The 24,159-nt window shown below is 36.7% G+C and overlaps 2 protein-coding genes across 2 annotated transcripts; one reads left to right on the forward strand and one right to left on the reverse strand.

Moving 5' to 3' along the window:
* Window positions 1-2,790: 2,790 nt before the first annotated feature.
* Non1 (nucleolar GTP-binding protein 1) lies at window positions 2,791-15,847 on the reverse strand. The gene is made up of 15 exons (XM_076132071.1): window positions 15,706-15,847; window positions 15,446-15,598; window positions 14,650-14,771; window positions 13,706-13,841; window positions 12,917-13,018; window positions 12,392-12,484; window positions 11,703-11,852; window positions 11,123-11,280; window positions 9,962-10,103; window positions 8,814-8,994; window positions 7,988-8,097; window positions 7,183-7,301; window positions 6,593-6,726; window positions 5,138-5,295; window positions 2,791-3,749 (listed from the first exon to the last, which is right to left on the reverse strand). Exons 1-15 carry the CDS (start codon window positions 15,751-15,753, stop codon window positions 3,594-3,596), a joined length of 1,962 nt encoding a protein of 653 aa, XP_075988186.1. The 5' UTR covers window positions 15,754-15,847; the 3' UTR covers window positions 2,791-3,593.
* A 430-nt stretch (window positions 15,848-16,277) lies between these two features.
* Window positions 16,278-20,374, forward strand: LOC142984474 (presequence protease, mitochondrial). Its single transcript, XM_076132104.1, has 2 exons — window positions 16,278-16,438; window positions 16,613-20,374. The coding sequence occupies exon 2, from the start codon at window positions 16,646-16,648 to the stop codon at window positions 19,688-19,690; it is 3,045 nt and encodes a 1,014-aa protein (XP_075988219.1). The 5' UTR covers window positions 16,278-16,438; window positions 16,613-16,645; the 3' UTR covers window positions 19,691-20,374.
* Window positions 20,375-24,159: the final 3,785 nt, after the last annotated feature.

Consider the following 24,159-nt stretch of genomic DNA (forward strand, 5'->3'; position numbering starts at 1 on the left):
AGTGACAAAAGAGAGTAATAGATCCTTGTTTTTTTTATTTATTTTTGTAAAGGTTGTCTGCTGCAGACTGTATCTCTTATAACTAAAAACTTTAGGCCTGGCTTCACCATTTCTAAAAGGTATGAAATATTGTATTTTGACATTTGTTTTCATATATTTGATAGCACATTATCTAGCAGATAGGTTATCTGAAACTTATTTACAAGCTGTGAAACTAGCTCTTATTAGTTTAGAATATTTAGCATTTCATTTTAAAGTCCAAGAACTAGATTAACCAAATACTAGAAAACGCCTGATTAAATTTACATAGCAATGTGTAAAAAGTTGGTAAAGTGTATAATTAATTTAGGCGCTCAGGTTTGAAACATTCTCTCTCAAAATATGGATAGCAGAGAGCACTTGTAGCAATATAATAAAGTACTTTGTGTCTAGAAGGATACAAAGCGTATGGACAGGCCTTTCTATGAAAATAAAAACAGAAATAAACTTTTTACTACTATAAATGAAGTGACAACAAATGTATAAAAGTAACTGTCAAAATTCTTCATAATAAACTACCCTACATTTATTCAGAAATAGTGAACTCGGCCACAATAAGCATCTTCTTGTTGTAATAGTCATATTTTGATTAATAATTAATAACTCAGTAAAAATAAATTAATTACTGTTCATCTATTAGGCAGAGAATCTTCTAGTCTTAGCTAAGTGCCTGTTAGGAATATTAGTCTGAGGTGAGTAATAAAACACGAAATATTTTTTATTTCTTTATTAATTTCGAAAAAAGTCGTTACACATATAACTTAATTACTAATCCCGTATCTTATCTTTGACAAGCTTTTCATCAGTCCTAGGTTTTCTTCCATCTCAGTCCATTACTCTCGACACTTAAAACTAATGGTTATACATTTTAGAAGATTATGATAGTCATAGTGGTTACATATTTTGTTAGGTTAAAAACTACAGGTTTTCCTAGTATAGGAAGATGAAATCTTAGACATTATTGTAGATCCTAAAATGGTTTTTGAAAATGGTTACATGTTTTGTTGATTAAAAACTAGTTTTTAACTATTGAAATCGAATGAAACTCTCACAATACGAGAGATTGTTGACACTTAATTAATGGAATGTAGATTAAATATTCGTATACATAAGTTACTTTAAGTAACAAACTACATTTGACACAAAGACATTTTAAAACTCCATTTTACGCCACTTTTTCTCTGAACTTCGAAGACAGGTGCACTTGGCGACGACTGGGCCGGTCGACTCCGGATTACGGTGACACTTGCAGCTCTCGTAAGGAATGTACTTAAGCCTCTTCGCAACTTGGTGACAAGCACACCGGCAGCTGTTATTGTCAGCATCCACTTTCGACGAAGAGCGAGAACATGAGTTGTCGTTTTTCTTTTCTTTGCGCGACTTCTTCAAGTATCCAAGCTCTTCCAAAGACTTCATGAGGACTTTAGCTGTAACGCAGTCACTTATAAATTCGTCGTAGGGCACGTTTCCCTGCGCGCCGCCACATTGCCGGGAACTGTTGCACGGACAATATTTTGCTTTAGCTTTACGAACATACACTTGTATAGTCGGTTTTTCTTGCGGCGGCTTCTCTGCATCATCAGTGATTTTAAGATTGTCAAGCTTCATTACATTCTCCATCTTTACTTAAAACGTTGTCTTTGTTTTGATGTAATAAATTTGCAATCAGAGCAATATCTCACCGGCGAGAAGTGACGAAAGGCGATCAATAACGACACATCCCGTTTGATGATGGGCGGGGCGGATAACCGGAAGTGACCAGATAATAAATTTGGACATAACAAAAAGTATGTATTTATCAATTTAACAAATTATTGCTATTGTTAAAAAGGTATGCTGTATATGAATATTTACTTATTATACCTTTTCTTTATTTTTTTAAACTATAACATCGAAATCTATTGACAGTTGACACGCGTTTTTGAACGCACTCAATATTGAAAGCTCGCGGTGAGGCGGTCGGAACAACATGGTTTTTTTTTTAATCATGCTCTATGGGGATTTGGATGATGGTTTTGCGTTCGGCCGCCTACCTAACTTTATTTTCAATTCACCTTGCGAATTATTATTATTTAAGTTAACATTATTTTTATATTTCTCGTTTTTGCTTTGAAAGTACAATGCAAATAAAAAGTTAACGCGTTCTTGTTGCTGAAATGCGAATCATCTTCAGGGTGTTAGATAGACGGGGGCATTAATTTATTTCATTTCACAACTATTTGAAAACTACTCCCGTAGATTATAGCGATCTACACAATACGTCGAAGCAGCAATGAACTGAATAGTAACCATCGATTTAACGTATACTAGTTGTCAACTGAGATACGTGATACGTACGTCTGGACTTCAACCGACACATTAATATTTAATAGCTTAAATTAGGACTCACTCCCTATTAAGGAGATAATATGATACTTTAAATTCTTAAAATTCAGGTTTTTTTTCAGACTGGGCGGACTCAATAAGCGATTGTTGGATTTTCAAGGGAATAACTGAAGAAGTTTCTAGGAAGTTGACGGCCTCTATCTCATCGAGAGCTTGCAGAATCGTCGGTCTACGCCTCACCTTCACTGGTCTGAGTCTACCGTCCCGCGGGGCTATGAGAGTGATGAAATAGAGAATGTGAGTTTACCTGTGTATTACTACACACAACACTATAAACCAACTATAGCATAGTTAGCTGGTTTCAATGGTCACCGTAGCGGAGTATTGTTTAGGACATTATTGTAGGGTAAAAATGAAAACACAGTATAATCTTAAAATATTATTTATTTCAGTTCAATAAACAGTCATAGATATTAAGACTGGCTGTGTCCTGAACTGTAGTGGACACCTCATACACAACACCGCCTTATACGAGGCAATTTTACAAAAATCAATACTTATTTATACAATTCAAGTATTTATAGTTTCAAAACTATCGCGGGTCCGACCAAAGCCGATGTTAGTTGGTCGAAATTACGGGTAACAAATAATGTATTGTAACCTTAATTCTTATCGTGTTTTAGTTTAGCAATTTATTAACATGCTTTCCTTTGGTACTGTTGAAATACATACATAGAGGTGAAATACATTATTGGAATTTATACTAATATTATAAAATTGTAGAGTTTTGTTTGTTTGAACGCGCTAATCTCAGGAACAACTAGTGCGAATTGAAAAAATATTTTACTGTTGGATAGCCTATTTATTGAGGAAGGCTATAGGCTATTAACATAACGACCATAAGGAGCGGAGTAGTAACGAAAAATGTTACAGAAACGGAGAAAATTATGACCCATTCTTTATGTGTCGCAAGCGAAGTTGCGCGGGTCAGATATAAAATAATTTTAACCTTTTAATGTCCCACTGTTGGGCAAGTTTCCTCCTGTAATGAAGGATGGGTTAGACCACCACACTAGCAAAGTGTACAGATAGAATTATGACAAGAAACAAACGAAATTTCAAACAATATTCGTTTTTGTTGATGGTAAGGCCCCTGTTTATAAATAACCCACACAATAAGTATGTATTTCAACAGCACAAATAAAATTTTAACAAACATGTATATAAAACTATCGTCTGTCCGTCTTGCCGACGCCTCTTTTGCCAGCGAACAGATGCTTGGGCATCTTGGTCCCGATGAACCTGTCAGCCTCTCCCTTGAGACCCATACGTTTAGTCTTCTTAGCGATGGCGAGGTGAGCCAGCTTCTTCGCTTTCGTTTGCATCTGGAAATTAAAATTTTGTTGTTATGTTTGATATAATAAGGTTTTGATTTTGAAGGAGGATATGATGTTACGGGGGGAGCATGGTTTTGGGGGGTATGTTTGGATTATGGTGTTGGGTGGGTGATTATGGTGTTGGAGGGTTGATTATGGTGCTGGGGGGGCGATTATGGTGCTGGGGGTGGTATGGTGCTGGGGGGTATGGCATCGGGAGGATTATGGTGTTGGTGGGGCGGTAGGGTGTTAGGGGGGCGTGTTATGATGTTCGGGGGCCTGTTATGTATTTGCGGGGGCATGGTGTTGTGCGGGAGGAGCAGGGGTATGATGGTAAGAGGGGGGGTATGTATGTGGGGGGGGGCTGATGTTAAGGTAGGGTAAGACTTAAGTGGTGGTGTCACTAATGGGTGTATGATATTTTGATATTGGGCTTAAGGGGTGTGTGTGATGTTAAAAATAGGAGTGATATTTTAATGTTTATGATATTTGTTATAAAGGGGTGGGAGGGTAAGAAATAGTTTTGTATATAACATGGGTGATGCACATAACACAGCGCATGTGACATGCGACCTTATGTGATAAGTTACTGTCGGCCGCGGTATGACTCACGAGCGACGTATAGCACTGCAAGTGAGCTTCGATCGGGCCAGTATATAATACTATTTTCTAGAAATACTTGTGTGTACACAATACACAAGTAACAATACTAAGTTATTCATCCTAGTGACTGATATTTTCGTAAGATCTATGGCTTAAGGTGCATTAAAAATTATGATATTTTTTTATAATTTCGCAGACAGACAAAAAAATTAAATTCATCAACTATTTATACTTGTGTATTGTGTACACACTTAACAGTATAAAATAATGTTGTGTACTTTTAATAAAACTGTTCGCCATTGCTATTTATTGGCTAGGAAGACACAGTCATGTTGTTTTAACACAAAAGAGGCACAAATCAAAATTGAAAAACATCCTTTTTTATATGAATAAAGCATTTAATCGGGTTTATTAAAAAAGACGTGATTTTTTTTTTTATTGCTTATAGTGCAAAATTATTGAAAGTCTTTTAAAATATACTTGATATAATGCCAAATCCTATTTTTAATATAAATGCGAAAGTTTTTGAGAATGCATGTTTGTTACTCTTTCCGGCAAATACTACTGACTCGATTACGATGAAATTTTGTATATAGGTGAAGACCCAGAGTAACACACAGGCTACTTTTAATCCCGGAGTTCCCGAGGGATCGGGATTTACACGGGAAGGGTTTCCAGACGAAGTCGCGGGCGACCTCTAGTGTTGCAATAAAAAGGAATTTAGATTTTTTGATTTGTCCTCCTTTTGTTTTTGAAAGCAGCGAATTGGAAGTAAAATAAGTAAATGTACGTACAATCTTATCCCCGACTCCCTCGGTGTCCCGGGCGGGCTTGCTGACGGAGCGGCCGCGCTCCTCGATCCGCTGTCGCTTGGCGGCAGGAGCGGAGCGGGAGCGGGAGCGGGACTGAGAGCGAGTGAAGTGAGCCTCCTTCGTCTCTGACATGTCCACACCTGGAAAGTAAGCATCAGTATTAAACAATATGTCAGAAATCATCATTATTTTTTTTTTTTACAAGAACAGTAATAACGTATTTTTGCGTATACGTCGGCACCTCCCACGCAAGTGTACATGACTAAAATTTGTTGATTACACTTCTTGAGGGTATGCTAAGTCCCCAATCCGCACTTAGTCAACGTGGTGGAACCCTCCATCGGGTACCCTCAAGTCCCTCAAAGTCCCTCCATTGTATACTTGACTGGGTTAAAGAAAAATTATCAAATTTATATGCACTTACAGACTGAAACATTTTATCAGGCACTCATTTGATACCAACGAAAATATGACATAGTGACGTCACTACATGGCATTTCTATATTAAAACGTGTTTTTGTTTTCATAAAGAGTAGCTAATTTGACTATAATAATTATAGTCCGATGATTTAATAGTCCGATACCCTATTTGGGAGGTGATCCTTGCTCAGCATATTAAGTCGGGGTAAAAGTCTTTTCAATAAATAAATAAAATCTTTTGTCTACACAAAAAAGCTCGATATTTGGGTACCTCACGAGCTATAATGAACCGTGTGATTGTTGAAGCTAAAGAGAGTTTATTACAAGTTCATACATACTGTAATGCGAAAAGGCTTTTTCCCCGACCTAATATAATAATATTAATAAAACATTGTATATAACATGGGTGATGCACATAACACGGTGCGTGTGACATGCGACCTTATGTGATAAGTTACTGTCGGCCGCGGTATGACTCACGAGCGACGTATAGCACTGCAAGTGAGCTTCGATCGGGCCCGTACACGACTATATACATATACAACAAACCATATATAAAAATAAATAAATAAAACATAAAAAAGCAACATATTATTATCAAACTACTGGGAAAGGGTTTCATCTCGTAATGAGGGAGGGCAATGGCCTTTAGACCAGCACATTCCCCAAGTAACAGTTGTAAAAAGGATTCCTTTCTTGTTTCAGTTACCGAAAAATGTGAAATATATCGAACCCGAGACCTCATGATCAAAATGCGCACACTTTACCCCTCTGTTGACAAAATCAGCATAATGTCAGTCTGCCAAATATCTTTAACAATGTTTAGAATTTTTAAAATCTATTAATAACATATTGAGGGTTTGCAAAGTCCCCAACCCGCACTTGGCTAGCGTGGTGGACTCAAGGCCTAACACCCCTTCATTTGGGAGGAGACCCTTGCCCAGCAGTGGGACAGTAATGGGTTACACTTATTTATTATTAAAAATTAAAAACATAATATAAGTAATGTATAGTTACCAAGTTTCTCCATCTCCTCCCTAAGTTTGCCAGTAGAGCGGTCCCGGGCCCGCGCGCGGCTGGTGCGCGGCATGACGGGCTTGGTGGACTGCTTCACCAGGCGAGACTCGTCCTTCAGGATCGCCTTCTTGTTGCTGGAATAAGCAAAATAGAACATTTATTAACACTTTATTCATCATCAAATAATAAAAAATTCAATATCAAAAATTCTTTGTATCTTAGTAACATAAAAAAAAATGTATATATAAATTGAGAATAATATATTACTATATTGAATGGAAAATTCGAATAATTAAACATAAGCAAAAGAGAAAAAAATATTGGTCACAAGATTATTTGTTTCGTATGGGAATCGAAGTCACGACCGTGCAGTGGGAATCCCAAATTTCAAACGCCAGGTAACAACTCCATAATGATTTTACGATTGAAAAATACAATCATGATTAATATGACTCGGGATATAAATCCAAAATCTTTTTGGCCAACTTGGTAATGAAATTTGCAACTTCTTACCACTTAGATTATTTTTTCCCGACACGGAACTCAAACCTGCGACCTCTGCAGTCCTACAATATACAAGGCTAACATACCGTATCTGCCGGGCGAGTTCCTTGATCTCCTTCATAGTATCGTCGAGCTCAATCTTGGGCACCGCGTACATACCACCAGCCTCACGCAACTCCTCCTCTTTCTCCAGTTCCGCTAGTTTCTGTGTTAAAACCATTTATAATTAGTATTTATTAGTAGTGCATTGAGTTAACCACTAACCGTACGATATATTTATTTATTTCATGTTCTCCATTATATTTTAATACTTTTTTTTTTGTTTTTCTCTCTATAAGAACCTTTCCTGTGTCTTGTCAAACAATAAATCGAATTAGTTCAATTGTTCATGAGTTGTGTGCTTAGTACGGCGATTCATTTTTATATATAAGAAGATAAGACTATCTGAATCTGTTATCAATATGGACCATTTATGCCAGTAAAAATTGGTAATAATCCATACTAATATTATAAATGCGAAAGTTACTCTGTCTGTCTGTTACTCAATCACGCCTAAACTACTGAACCAAACCCGCCAAACGACATAGGCTTCTTTTTAAACCGGAAAAATTACGCATTCCCAAAAAAAATCAGGTGGTGGACGAAGACGCGGGTAAAAGCTAGTAGTAATATATAAAATTCTCGTGTCACAATGTTAGTTACCTTACTCCTCCTAAACGGCTTGGCCGATTTTAATCAAATGTTATATGCATATTCAGTAAGCCTGAGAATCGACTACTATCTATTTCCATACCCCTAAGTAATAAGGGTTACCCAGGTCTAAGATATTTTTTATTTATATTTCAAAACAACGTTTGCCTGGTGAGCTAGTGTTAATATAAGAGTGCTTACATCAAATATCTCCGGATCGATATAATCAGCGATGTTGTGTCCCTCCCAGAACTCCGGGATGGGATCGTGACGCTCCTCCTCCGGGATCTCCGCGTAGTTCTTCTGCAAGTCTGTAACAGACATACATAGTTTACATACATACATACATACATAATACCTATTATACCGTAGAGGTGTAGACAGTAGTATATGGAATACACCCATATTTCCTCCACAACATGGCACAAATATTTGCCCCAGATGGGATTCGAACCCACCACACGTGACGCTACGGATATTGCGGCTACGTTAACCACTGCGTCAAACGTGCAGTTTCGTTACGTGTATATTCCCAAATATTAAGGCGGGTAAAAGGTCTTTTCGCATTATAGTATGAATGAACTTGTAATACTCTCTTTGGCTTCAAGAATCACAAATGAGTACACGGTTCATTGGGTTTCTTTCAGTGAGCTCGTGAGGTACCCAAATATCGAGCTTTTTTGTGTAGAGAAAACATTTTATTACAAGTTCATCTATACAAATATTGCAAAGCTGAAGAGTTTGTTTGTTTGAATGCGCTAATCTCAGGAACTACTGGTCCGATTTGAAAAAATCTTAAAATTTTGGATAGCACATTTATTGAGGAAGGCTATAGGCTATATATCATCACGCTACGATCAATAGGAGCAGGGTAGCAATAAAAAATGTTACAAAAACGGGGAAAATTTTGACCCATTCCCTCTTATGTGAGGCAAGCGAAGTTGCGCGGGTCAGCTAGTACATACTATAATGCGAAAAGATTTTTCCCCGACCTAATATATACAGTTACAAATAGCCTTTATCTTACCAAGCACATAGTCATCTCCCTCCTCGAGCTCGATCTCTCTCTCCAACTTCCGTTTCCTGGCGAGCTTTTCGGCCTGCTGCTGCTTCTTGAGCGCCACGCCGGGGGGGATGACGGGGGGGCGCGCCTTGCCGTCGCGGGGGGCCGGCATGGCCACGTGCAGGCGGTTCAAGATGCCGTCCACCTGGAGAAAGTGACAAATCAAGGTAAGAACTGGTATTTTTTTTTATAACGTTTATTCATATAATACATCACATTATAAAATACATACAAAAATCGCCAAACTGTCAACCAGTTTGTTGGCGATAATGGCGCTCTTTAATTCACAATTATTATTATTATATAAATATTATTACTTATCGACTATAATATATACGTTATTTTTCTTTATATAAAACTAAATCTTATTCTATATATCATATTATCACATACATATTATTTTAATAATATTTATCTTATATCTATCTTTATATTTATTTCTTAGGTACATGGCATTCTTATATCTTTAAGTAGTAGTTTTTCAGTCTTTTTTTCAGAGTACTTATATTATTTATGTACGAGTTCCTTATAAAATCGATTAAAATAAAATAGTATAATATTTTTATACAAGTACATTCTCATTGAGCTGTGAAAACTGAGCGGTTTATGTTGACACCTCTCACGCAAGTGGTTGCAGGTTCGAATATGAGGCAACACACCAATGACTTTTCCAAGTTATGTATTAGAAATAATTATCACCTGTTCCAATGGTGAAGGAAAACATCGTGATGCAACCTTGCATGTCTCACCCAGCCTTGAGCCAGAGGAGACCCTTGCCCAGCAGTAGGACAGTGATGAGTTAAATTCATTTTATTTATACAGACGGACCCCGTAGCGCAGTGGTTAAGGTGGTCACGTTTCCACTACCAGTGCATCGAGTGGTCGTGGGTTCGATTCCCACACGGGACAATTATTTGTGCGATCTACAAATAATTACTTTGGGTCTGGTTGTTCTTTGTGTTTGTATATTTGTATAAGTCCCCGCGACACAAGACGAATTCTAAGAGCAGGAATTGTATTAAAAAAAAAATTTGATGGTCACTATGTGGCAAAATTTTGAAAATTATATTTATAGTTTGGGACCGGCCTGAGGGTAAGTAGTGTAGTGTTACCTTCTTAGTCCTCATGTTGTCCGCAAGCCTGTGCGACAGCAGTCGCTCGCAGGCCTCTATCTTGACCTCCTGCACGCCCTCCTCCGTCATCGTGGACATGCGCATCACTGGCACCGTCGATAGCTCTGAGTTTGAGCTTGCACTGGAGATAAACAGATTGTTGATGAATTCGTGTAATTAGGTTATTTGGGATCTGCCTATCCTTATGAGAAATACGGCGAGATGTCTACCATGTGAAGACTTCATCATGAAATCTGCCAGGAATAGTCTACCATGTGACGTTTTCTATATTTCTGAAGTCTTCCTCAAGGAAAATTCTACCAATTGACGTCGTCAACTTGGAAAATTCTACCAATCGGCGTCTTCCTCAAGGAAAATTCTACCAATTGAAGTCTTCATCAATGAAAATTCTACCAATTGAAGTCATCCTCAATGAAAATTCTACCAATTGACGTCTTCCTCAAGGAAAATTCTACCAATTGAGATCGTCAACATGGACAATTCTACCAATTGAAGTCTTCCTCAATGAAAATTCTACCAATTGAAGTCTTCCTCAAGGAAAATTCTACCAATTGCAGTCCTCCTCAATGAAAATTCTACCAATTGACGTCCTCCTTAAGGAAAATTCTACAAATTGACGTCGTCCACCTGGAAACTTCTACCAAATGACGTCTTCGTCAAGGAAAATTCTACCAATTGACTTCGTCGACCCGGAAAATTCTACCAAATGACGTCTTCATCAAGGGAAATTCTACCAATTGACGTCCAGTCAAGGAAAATTCTACCAATTGAGGTCTTCAAGCAGGAAAATTCTACCAATTGTCGTCTTACAACTGGAAAATTCTACCATTTGACGTCGTCAACTTGGAAAATTCTACCAATTGACGTCTTCCTCAAGGAAAATTCTACCAATTGAGATCGTCAACATGGACAATTCTACCAATTGAAGTCTTCCTAAAGGAAAATTCTACCAATTGACGTCTTCCATCTAGGAAAATTCTACCAATTGACGCCTTCCATCTAGGAAAATTCTACCAATTGACGTCTTCCTCAAAGAAAATTCTACCAATTGACGCCTTCCATCTAGGAAAATTCTACCAAATGACGTCTGATAGGGGGAACGCGCGCGAAAAAAATTATAAATTTAATCTGTTTACTTACTTGACAAGATTTCCCTTAGAGCATGTTTCGATCAGGTTATCAATGAGTACTTTCTTGTTGGGCGGCAGGTCTTCCGGCGTGACCACGTCCATCTTGTTCATCACTACTATGAGTGGCTTGTTGTTGAATAGTGGCTTTATACTCTCGAATAACGATATCTGGAAGATAAATGGTACAATTAGGAAAAGTTTCAAGTCTTATGAATAAGTATCGGATAGTTTAAAAAAGGGAGACGTGTGTTTCTTGCTATTTGACGACCTCTGTAGCTCAGTGGTCGCTTCGCCACTAGTATTGCGTATGGAGGTCGTGGGTTCGATTGTCACACGGAACAATAAATTGTGCGATCCACAAATAATTGTTTCAGGTCTGGTTGTACTTTGTGTCCGTTGTTTGTATATTTATAAAAGTCCTCGCAACACACAAGCAACTCATTGCGCGAGATTTGTCTATAAAAAATTTAAAAAAAAATGTTTCAGTTCTGGTTGAACACTGTTTCCGTTGTTTGTATATTTGTAAATTCGGGAATTCTTAGTGCGGGAGATGTCTTTTAAAAACAAAATGATTTAAAAATGCATCATACCTGTTGTTCGATGCTGTGTCCGCACTGCTCGGAGGGGTCGAGGAAGTACAGCACGGCGGCGCGCAGGTGCGCCAGCGCCGTCACGGCCTGCATCTCGATCACGTTGCGCTCCTCCAGCGGGTGGTCCAGGATGCCGGGCGTGTCGATCACCTGCGGAACATAACAAGAGCTGCCTTTACAATTATATCATACATGTCAAAGTAACAACAACCGTAGCGCCGCGTCTGGTGGGTTCGAATCCCATCCGGGACAAATCTTTGTGTGAAGAGCACGAGTATTTGTTCTGAGCCTGGATGTCAATTTATCTATATAAGTATGTATTTAGAAGTATATAAGTATGTTTATCAGTTATTTGGTTACCATAGTACAAGCTCTGCTTAGTTTGGAATCAAATGACCGTGTATGAGTCGTCCAATGATATTTATTCATTTATTTAAAGTTTGTGAGGATGGATGTATATATGTTTGTTACTCCTTCACGAAAAAACTACTAGACGGATTTTAATGAAATTTTATACAGAAATAGTTTAAAACCTAGATTAACATAGGATACTTTTTACCTTGTGGAATCTGTTTTCATACTGAAAACGTCGTAGGTGGATATTAGTACAATCTAAGTTACAGTGACAGTTTTGACCTGTCCAAGAAAGGCTTGAATACACTATTGATACAAATTATTTGAATACGTACCTGCCATCTCAAGTACTTGTAGTCAGTGTGTCCGACGTACAAACTCTTAGTTGTGAATGCATATGGCTGGACTTCCACGTCAGCTCTGGTTATCTGTAACAAGAAACAAGTGTTTAAACCCATCTTACTGTCATTATGACTACCTCTATAACACGGTTGGTGGTGTATGCGACCGCGCAAGGAGTCTCGGGTTCTAATCCTGGGTCAGGCCAAAAAGTCTTTTCTGAGATTTTAGGAATTTTTCAGATTGCGTGTAGTTAGAACGTTGAGGTCATCAAGGACCTCAGGACCTCGGAGAGCACGTAAAGCCGTCGGTCCTGCGCCTGACCAGTGACCCTCACTGGTCGTGTCGGTTAGCCGTCTCATTGGACTACGAGAGTGATGGAATAGAGAGTGTACCTAGATTAAGCATATCACAGGTTGTTGGCTGGTTGCAATGACCGTCGTAGCAGAAGGGCACAATTTAAATGTGTAGTGTTTTACATGAAACTCGATGTAGAATAGTGTGTGTGAAATAATATGTACCTTGTTGATAAAGCTGGACTTGCCGACGTTAGGGAACCCGCAAATGATGATGGTGCGTGTGTAAGGATCGATGGACGGCAGACGAGCTAAATGTTGACGAACCTGTGGAAAAATAACGATACATTCATTAACACAAAGCAACAAAGCAACAATTCACACAAAGGATCAAGAATGGTCGAAGTGTCAGCCAGGCATTAACTGGCACCCCCACCCCTAAGATAACACAAAGCATTAATTACCAGTTACTTTGAGATCATTAGTCGAAAAATGATCAGTAGGTCACTTTGACGCGGACATTACATCACTGGCTGATTGCTATTTGACCTACCGTCTCTGAATTTCTAATGACAAAGGTAAAATAGAAAATCTTGTTTCCAAGAAAATTTAAATATAAGCAATCTGTTTAGGGCACAAGTCCTTACGATTTCTTACACAATTTTGTAACACTTTGATGACAAAAATGGCTAATATTGGCCTGATCTTGTGACAATATTGGATTTCATAGGGTGGTAAATATATCCTGAATGTTATCAAATAACAGTAATTAAGCAATATCACTGATAGTTCATGCTAATAAAACAGTTCTTTAACTACATCAATGTCATCACCGCCTGCGACACTGGGTTGGAAACTACACTTAACAAAAGTGACACAAATAGTACTCATAGCTAGCTGCTACTAGCTCTTCTCAGAAGGCTCTACCCCCGTTCCAAGATAGTGGTAGATTCAGTAATTGTAACGACTATCATATTTGACCTAAATGAATAAATGATTAGATTTTGATTTTACCTGTTCCAAATATGTAAGGTTGGCAGCCTGCCTCTTCATAATAGTGGCCATGCGACCGAGCGCCGCGCGTTTGAGCTGCTTGCATCGGTATAACGAGTCTCCGTATTTTAACAGACGTACGTAGTCTTTTGCTACACTGAAAATGTTATGAAAAATAATATACACTTTGAATGACAATAACTAAAGGATTGAGTGTTGTTTATTTACACTGTTGGTAGTGGGACAAAGTAAGAGTGTTTCAGTATGACTAGAATGAAATATGTAAGTTGCTTAAATAGCATCCTAGATAGCTCATAAACATAAAATTTTAGCTAGGTTTACAGATTGAAACAATAGAATTTTAATTTATATTGCAGAGCAGAGTACCAGTGAAAAATGATACCAAAACAGGGAAAATTATGAGTTACTAGCTGACCCGCGCAACTTCGCTTGCGTCACATAAGAGAGAATGGGTCAGAATTATCCACGTTTTTGTAACACTTTTTTACTGTTACTCTGCTCCTATTGGTCGTAGCATGATGATTTAAAATATGCTTTATTTTTCACGAAAAATATTCTTAAAATTATTTATATCTCTTAATATAACGAAGTCGCGCTAAGGCATATCCGCCATTAAAACAGTTGCCATGACAACGGAATTTTGTTAATTTAATGTCATTATAATATTGATTATTCGCGACTTCGTTCGCCACCTGAATTTTCCCGGGAAATGAGTCATTTTCCCGGGGTAAAAAGTAGCCTATGTCCTTTCTCGGGTATCAAAGTATCTCCATACCAAATTTCATGCAAATTGGTTCAGTAGTTTAGGCGTGATTGAGTAGCAGACAGACAGACAGACAGACAGACAGACAGACAGACAGACAGAGTTACTTTCGCATTTATAATATTAGTATGGATTCTCTCTTATGTGACATAAGCGAAGTTGCGCAGATAAAAGTACTTACGTGTCAATTAGATGTCTAGCAGTGTTAAGTTGTCCAAGACCTAATTTGTAATGATCCTTGTCGTACAGTACATTCATGAGATCTGCATAGAAAGGATGCACATCATCTAGTTTTGGGAATTCCTGAAAATAAATACATTGACGTATGACAAGATGTATAGGTGTGAATGAAATAAGGGATGTTTGTTATCATACTAAGCAGCATTCTTTTTTTATATCTTTCCCCTATGGCAACAAAGTATGATTTTTAAGTAAAGTAAAGTAAAATATCAAAATATTGGAATTGGCATAAAATATACATTCCTTGAGATAATTATAGCTTATATACCTGTTGAATTAAACATGTTATTACAAAATAAGACAATTATAGATAATTAAATCATGCCATCTTCTTGTAGGAGTAGGCAAAGACCAGAGAGAATTATTAGAATGCAAAATGCATACAAAATATAAATGTTACATAAGCAAGTATTCTATATTAATAAATTTAGAAAAATTAGAATGACAGTAGTATTGCACCATAGATGAAATTAAAAATAGCAAAATGTAAATATAAACAGTATATTAAAATTTTAACAAATTACACATTAATCATACAAAAAAATGTATTATGAGAATGCTCAATCTCATTCACACGAGGGTGGAACGCAATTGAGAGATGGTAATGTTACACCACACTTTGTTTAAAAATAATGCAATTTACACTGTCTCGAAATAAACAATTACCGATATTATATCATGCTTAAGAACTAGAGACAATATACTATTGTTTTGTAGAGCTAAAATTTAATATTTACCTGTATAATCCTGGAAAGACGATCGTGGAAGTTTTGCTGCGTAAATTTCACTTTTCTCATATAAAACCCACGTATTCTTGATATTTTGTAGTGTTTGTGCACTACTGTAGGTGTCTTTCGTTGTGTTTTAGACAATATAATGTCTATGAAGTCCTGAAATATAAAATTTGTGCGTAAAAATTGAGGTTAATCGGCATGTTATTTATAATGGTTTTATTTACCAAAATTTTATTACTACAGTAGTGAATTTTTATATTTACCTTGGCCGTGGGGACCACAGCGATCTTTTTGAAGTTATATAAACTCATTTTTGTTTATTTTATTACACTTATAAATAAAAAGGAGCTCCACATGAGCTCTACACGTAAACACGTGTTTTTAAAAGAGAGAAACGTCAAATTGTCCGCGTTTAGTTAGTAGTCAACGTTACTATCAACCTCTGTCAGTTTCCGCGGCAGATAAATCAAATTCTTTAATGCGGCCTTTAGCAGATTTCTTTTAATTCAGTTTATCCTAGTACATAATATAATACAGACGAAACAACAAATTCGGTTTGCAAAACACTTTTGAATAAAACATAAATATTTTTTTTGTTACGTTGCCCTGAATCCAATTTTGTTATTTAATCGCATATGGAATCAAAGTTGCCAGATTAATTGAATTAAATTCCTCGTGTAGAAAGCGGAATGACGATGAGTTATTTTTATGTTTGGAAAAATGTGTTATTGATCACTGTCGTACCGATCGATATAGGCAAAAAAATAAAATTCACAACAGTGCAAATATTTTTCACGGTTTTAGCAACAGGCAATAATTTCACATAGACGTCAAATTTGCCGATAGCAAATGGCTATCGAGGTTATACAGAGACGACTTAATTTTAAAATAATGTCTATAAACCTATTAGAATTACTATAACAAGCAAAGAAACACCTCTCAGAGAGTATCCCTGGCTTTAATAATACATAACTCTTCACCCAACTGTGATTTATTGTGAGTATAACATTGCATCATTTTTCATTTGTTTTTGCAATTTTGTCTCTAAATATTTCAATAATTATTACCGCGAATTTGACCTAAAATCTCTATGAAAATGTTTTATTACAAAGCTTTTGATTATTACGTAGTTATTTATACAAAATAGTGAGTGGTGTGTGTGAATTGCAGATATATTTCGGAAGTGAAAAATACGACATAAAGATGTATTCAAGATTACATAAATGTGCGAGGGCAGGCCTGCACCATCGTCTGACATCGCAGCACTACAGCACTGGCATTTTAAAAAAGAAAGAATCGCAGCCCAGACTCATCCAGCCAGGAAAAACCCTCCATGGGTTCCTTTGCACTGAAGTAGAACATATAAAAGAGTATAATATGACCGCTTACTTCTTAGTTCACGAAAAAGCCAAGACAGAGTACTTACATTTAGAGAGAGATGATTCCAATAATGTTTTCTCTGTAGGCTTCCGTACAACACCTTTAGATTCCATGGGAACTCCGCACATTTTAGAACATACGGTTCTGTGTGGTTCTGAGAAGTACCCTGTCCGAGACCCGTTCTTCAAAATGCTGAACAGGTCTCTAGCAACTTTCATGAATGCTTTAACAGGTCCGGATTACACATTCTATCCATTTTCTTCACAAAACGAAATTGATTACCGAAATCTTCAAAAGGTGTACCTAGATGCTGTATTTAAGCCTAATTTAGCAAGACTAGACTTTTTACAAGAAGGCTGGAGATTAGAACACTCTAATATTGAAGATAAAAGCTCCGATTTGACATTCAAAGGTGTTGTTTATAATGAAATGAAGGGAGCATTCTCAGAAACAGGCTCTTTATTTGGTCAAAAGTTTATCAACACTATTTTACCTGAAGGCACCTATGGGTATGTTTCCGGAGGTGACCCGTTACACATTCCAGAATTAACTCACAGCTTTTTAAAGGACTTCCATTCTAGATACTATCATCCAAGTAATTCCAGGATTTATTCATATGGAAACTTTCCATTAGATGCTAATTTAAAGTTTGTTAATGAGGCTTACTTGAGTAAGTATGCGTATTTGGATCCGAAGCACTCTATAGTCCAACCACAGCCAAGATGGAAGAGTCCAAAACGGTCTGAAATTACTTGCCGAGTTGACCAGTATGGAGTACCTATTGAAAAACAGAATCAAATTGCTATTGGTTATGTTATGTCCGATATTACAAACATTTATGAAACATTCATGACTTTAGCGTTGTCAGAACTCATGATTATTGGTCCTAATTCTGCATTTTATAAAAGTTTGATTGAGAAAAACATATCTGGTGGGTATAATTCTCTCACTGGTTATGATAATCAAATAAGGGATACCTTATTCGTAGTTGGCTTGAAAGATGTTGAGGCTTCAAAGTTTGAAATGGTTGAATCAATTGTCAATCAGACCCTTGAAAAGATTCACAAGGAAGGTTTCGAAAAAGACCACATTGAAAGTGTTCTACACGGTTTTGAATTGTCAATCAAGCATCAATCGCCGAAATTCGGGCTCAATCTTTTGTTCAATCTCATGCCTCTATGGAATCATAACGGACCGATTCTTAACGCTTTGAAAGTAAATTCGTTATTAAATCAATTGAAGTCCGATTTAATGGATCCTAAATTCGTGAAAAACGTGATTGAAAAGAACTTCATTCAGAACAATCATAAGTTGACGATGACAATGAAACCCGACCCTAAGTTCGATGACCTGTTTAACGAAGCTGAAGCGAGGAACTTAGCGACAAGAGTCAAATCTTTGACAGAGAAACAAAAAGAAGATATTTATAAAGAAGGAGTGGAACTTTCAGTAGCGCAGAAGAAAGCACAAAGCTTGGAAGTACTGCCTTGTCTGAAGATTGATGAAATTACTCTGAACAAAACTGCACCGCCAATAAAACATACAGTTTCTGAAACAATTCCTCTTCAACTATGCGAAGCTAACACGAATGGAGTGACGTATTTCAAAGGAGTTATTGGCACTGATTGCTTGGACGAAGCACAGAAAGAGTTACTACCGTTTTTCACCTACGTAGCGACGAAATTCGACACGAAATCATACAATTACCGAGATTTTGACAAGTATGTCAGCAAAACGACCTCTGGGCTGGGCTTCCTCAACCATATTACTGAACATATTGATCAACATGGACAATATGAGCAGGGACTAGTGATCAGCAGTCATTGCTTAGATGAATACTTGCCGAAAATGATGGATATTTGGTCGGAAATCTTCAGCAAACCAGATTTCAGCAATACTGAACGAATGAAGATGTTGCTCAACAATTATTGCTCGTCTTTGAGCAATGGAGTCATTGACAGCGGACATACTTACGCCATGCAGGCAGCTAGGTCTTTAATCTCATCAGTAGATGAGTGCAAGGAACATTTAATGGGTCTACACCACGTAATTACTATGCAAGAAATTCAAAAGAAGCAGCCTATCGAACAAGTGCAGGCTACAGTCGATCAAATCTCGAAAATGACACTCAACGGTACCAATTTAAGAGCAGCTTTCCATTACTGCAACACTAACGCAGACATCCATCTATGTATCGATCATTTCTGCAAGAGATTATGCAAAGGAGTTGACAACAAAGATATGAATAGGATTAACTGGATCGATTCTAGAACATTCCCTAAAGATAATCGTGGAATTCATATTCAGATGAATATCCCAGTGAATTTCTGTGCTAAGGTTATTCCGACAGTGCCGTATACGGATCCTGATTACGCTAAACTTAGGGTCCTTTCGAGATTTATAACTTCGAAGTACTTACACCCTATTGTTAGGGAGCAAAATGGAGCGTACGGCGGAGGCGCTATGCTGACGTTAGATGGAGTTTTCAACTATTATTCTTACAGGGATCCTAATTCCAGAGTTACTCTAGATGTGTTCGATGAGACATCCGAATGGATGACCAAAAATACCGAATTGGTTGACGATCAGAATCTTTTCGAAGCGAAATTATCGATTTTACAGCAAATGGACCAGCCGATTGCTGAATACATGAAGGGCATTGACCTGTTCCTCTTTGGGCTGTCTTACGACATTTGGAAAACGCAGAGGGAGAGAGTTTTAGCAGTTACAAAAGAGGATTTGATAGAAGTTTGTAATAAGTACTTGAGCAGAGACAAGTGGTCGGGTAAATGTGTGATTGGAGAGGGCTCGAAGGATCTGAAGGAGGGCGGAGTGACTTGGGAGACGATTAGTGGACCCCAGCAGTAAGAATTGGTTGATTTAAAAAGTCGATCGACTATAAAATGACACTAGTCTTTGTGGAGTAACTTCTTAAGAACTAAGATACTTACACTCTATATATATTTTAAATAGCTTTTTAAAACATCTACTTTATAATGGAAGCAACTCTGAGAATAAGAGGTAAAGAAGTTTTAGAAACCGCATCCACCTTGCTGGCCAAGTGCTTGTTTGGGACTTTTCGTCCTTCAAAAACTGTTTTAATATTTTTAAGATCTTTTAATATTTACACATGATACCTCGAGATAATTCCTGAAAATCGCCTTGAGATTTTCATATAAAGACAGTTTCTGCTCAAAAACCTATTAGAAATTTGTTAATACTAGTCTGCAAGACTTATAATATGAAGATATTTTAATGAAAATTTCGTATTTTATCAGTTTCAATCTAAAGAGCTTTAAGAAGAAGATTACAAAGGTCCAAGGTCATGTCCAGAAGAGTGTGAATTCGCTACAAATTCGTGAAAAGGGGTCACAAAATATCAGGCAGTCAGTTTCTACTTGAATTTAAGCTCTTTCTGGCCAAGGTTTTAGCGTCAAAACAATGTATGTAGGGTTAGAAACAAGCATTTAATATGAAGATAATGACAAATATTGTATTTATTTCTGAGTACCCGATGTTGAGACTGTTAATAAATATTATTTTTCAATTGTATTTTGTTTTATTTATTGCCAAACACCCTCATACATACATATAAACATAAATTAAATGTGCTCTTAAGTATGTACTCACTTATGTTTAATATAATTTCCATTACTAATAATTGCTTGACAGAAAAGTGCTATTTATTTTAGCACAAATGTTGACATGTCACCTTCATCGTAACGTTTCCGATATCTTTCAATATATTATGTTAATTAGCTAATAAACATACAATCCGATTAAAATCCCGCACTTATTGCATAAACACGCTATAGCATGCATCGCCGCTTTCAAAATACTTGTATTACGTAAGCGCAGTATATTTTGCTAACACTCGGGGATTCCCCGCGCTATGAAATACATCCATAAAATATCATGCACTAGCTGACCCGTGCAACTTCGCTTGCGTCACATGAGAGAAAATGGGTTAAAATTTTCCCCGTTATCGTAACATTTTTACTGGTACTCTGCTCCTATATGTCGTAGCGTGATAATATATATTATAGCCTATAGCTTTCCTCGTTAAATGAGCATCTAACACTGAAACACTTTTCAAATCGGACCAGTCGTTAATAAACGTTTACTAATGCTTTCGTACTAATATTCAAAGTCTGTTTTTTAACTGCACGCTTGGCGCAGTGGATAACGTGGTCACCTCGCCGCAATAACCGTAGCACCGCGTGTGTCGTACTCAAATCTCACCCGGGACGAATATTTTTTGTGTGATGATCACGAGTATTTTTTCTGAGTTATTAATTGATCTATATAAGTATGTATTAAGAAGTATATAAGTATGTTTTTTTTCCTTTCAGATCAACAATGTCGCTACCAAATCATTTCACGAACCCAGAAGACTACTTTAATGAAAGTCTTCAATTCTTTAAAGAATACCAATATCTATTCAACACATCTAATGTAGAAATTCTTATACATAATGTTTTAAACAAAATTAACGTTGACGCTACAAACATTAGAATATTTGAGGAAAAAATCAACTTAACGGAAATAAATGATGAGTTTTTAATCAATTTCTTTGATAAATTAAAGAGGTTACAAGTTTTTAATAAAGATTTTTTAGATGATGGCTTGGATTATGATATAGATGTCCCTGTAAGTCCGAAGAAAAAACATGAAATAATGTATTTGGCGAAAGAAATAAAGGAAACTTGTGATGATGTAGGCTGCGAGGTCGTGGTGGATTTTGGGTCTGGCTTGGTAAGAGAATATTTCCACAATTCTACGTTTGTTGTAGTTAATGCTACTAGTATTATAAATGCGAAAGTTTGTGAGTATGTATGTATGTTTGTTACGCTTTCACGCAAATACTACTGAACCAATTACGATGCAATTTGGTATGTCGGCAGCTGAAGACTTTTTCGATCGGATCGGATCGGGATTTACAAGGGAAGGGATGTAAGTTTCAGAATTTTTCAGATAGGCTTGTTAGTTCCGCAGTATGCCCCTAGATGGCGTTGTCCTTTAAATAAATACACCTACTTCGTCGAAATTAAAAACTATGGGCGTATTATGTAATAACCTATTTACTTATAACTCTTACCTTTATCTAATTCCAGGGCTACTTGGACCAGCTAATATTCCAAACAACAAACTTCAAAGTACTTGGAATCGAGTGCAATGAAAGCCATTACGTTGGCGCCAAAAAACGACAAAGAAAATATCACGAAGACTCTCTAGAACACGTTAAATATATCAAGCATACAATTAAACCTAATTCTTACGAGAGTATCCAAATATTTTTACAAGAAAAGTTTCAAAATTGTAATAAATTTTGTATCACTGGACTCCATGCTTGCGCCGATTTGACCATAGACGCGATTGATATATTTTTGAAAATGGATACCGCAAAGGCAATTGCTATTATGCCTTGTTGTTATCATAAAATGGCTGAAGAAGATAGTCGGTTTAAAAATTTCCCGCTTAGTAAATGTCTGAGAGATATTTCTGTTAAATACAGAGGAGATGAGTTTATGAGGATTCCTTTCTTGCGGTTGGCAGCTCAACCACCGAATGTGGATGAAAAATTAAAGGACCTAGTATTTAATCTGTTGTCGAGAGCTGTTTTGCAATTGTACGCGCATAAACGTAAGTTATCTTAATCTATCTATACTAATATTATAAAGCTGAAGAGTTTGTTTGTTTGTTTGTTTGTTTGTTTGTTTGAACGCGCTAATCTCAGGAACTACTGGTCCGATTTGAAAAATTCTTTCGGTGTTAGATAGCCCATTTATCGAGGAAGGCTATAGGCTATATAACATCACGCTAAGGTCATTAGGAGCGGAGTAGTAACGAAAAATGTTACAAAAACGGGGAAAATTTTGACACATTCTCTTAGGTGACGCATACGAAGTTGCGCGGGTCAGCTAGTCATAGATATTTTAAGTTCGAGCTTAATGTACCCGAAGGAGTAAGCCGTTAAAAACGTCATCTACTAAATCCCGCGAAATTAGCCAAACTTCATGCTGATTGTTCAACACTCCAATAGCACTTTATCCGACCCGAGAATCAAACCCAAATCTTGTGATAGTTGCAGTCCCTCTCAGACATCAGGCAGGAGCAGTTGAAACTAATTACCTACATTTGATTTTTACAGACAACTGCAAGCTGAAAAGAAACAAACGAAAACCAGTGAAAACGAAAAACATGGACAATAATTTTGATACTTACATCCAAGATGCAGCAACTACAGGCTTTTCCTTAACCAAACTGGAACTTTTCGGCAGTATGAATACGATTGATAATACAGAATTTGATATCGGAGAACTTAAGACCTTATGGAATGAAATAGACGAAGAAAAATTCAAATTGGCGGGAATTTATATTCTGTTACAAAATAATTTACAGCCAGTCATAGAGAATTTTGTATTGTATGATAGATTACTTTATTTAAAGGAAAATGGGGTAAAACATTGTAGCTTTAAGAAAATATTGAATGAAAAGACTTCGCCGAGATGCTTAGCTTTAGTTGCGCATAAAGATTAATAAAAAATATCACACGCAAAGCCCAGTTTTATTTTCAATACCTATTAAACTTAACAAAGCATTTCACAGATCGCAGATTTTTTACTGAATATTAGGTATTGAATAAATATTCGAAATACCTTCTTCGTTGTTAACTTAGATTGAGTAACTGCAATCGTATGATACCGGGTTCAATTCTCACATCAGACAATGCTGTTAGATTTTGTTTTATCTATTTCCGTAACGATAAAGTGAGAAAAAAAGGATCGCCAAAGACAAAGAGCATGTAGGTATACACTAACTAAAATAAGGTAGGTAGGTAATATATTGCATACCTAGTAGGTATTACAGTAAAAAGTTATCGAACCCTTTAAACAAAGACATTAGCATCAACTGATCATTTGTTAAGATAATTTCCTCATTATAATTGCCGTGGGAAGTCGTCATTAGATTATAACAAGCCTACAGCTTCATTCTATTCCTAACGTATTCATTCATTGGTTAATTTTTGTTGTTTTTGTCAAATTCGCTGAATTCGCTGTATTGATTGACTAGTGTAGCACCAAGTGCAGTAAGAAAAGGCGAAAATAGTAAGTTTTGGATCACTTTATGTTGTAATGTCGGTATTACTGAAAAAAAAAATGGTTCTTCTTAGTTATTATAGTCATTTTAGTCTCTTCTTTCTAGATCAGGACTATATGCATCGTAATAACTTCGAAATAATTATGTAACAATCGACTAAAATAAATTTAGACGGATACTAAGTGAAACATTTCCTTCCAATAGTAAGTTGGTCGTCCATCACTAGTTGTCGTTGT

The sequence above is a fragment of the Anticarsia gemmatalis genome, chromosome 27, assembly GCF_050436995.1.
Source record: "Anticarsia gemmatalis isolate Benzon Research Colony breed Stoneville strain chromosome 27, ilAntGemm2 primary, whole genome shotgun sequence".
In the NCBI taxonomy this organism is placed as follows: Eukaryota; Metazoa; Arthropoda; class Insecta; order Lepidoptera; family Erebidae; genus Anticarsia; species Anticarsia gemmatalis.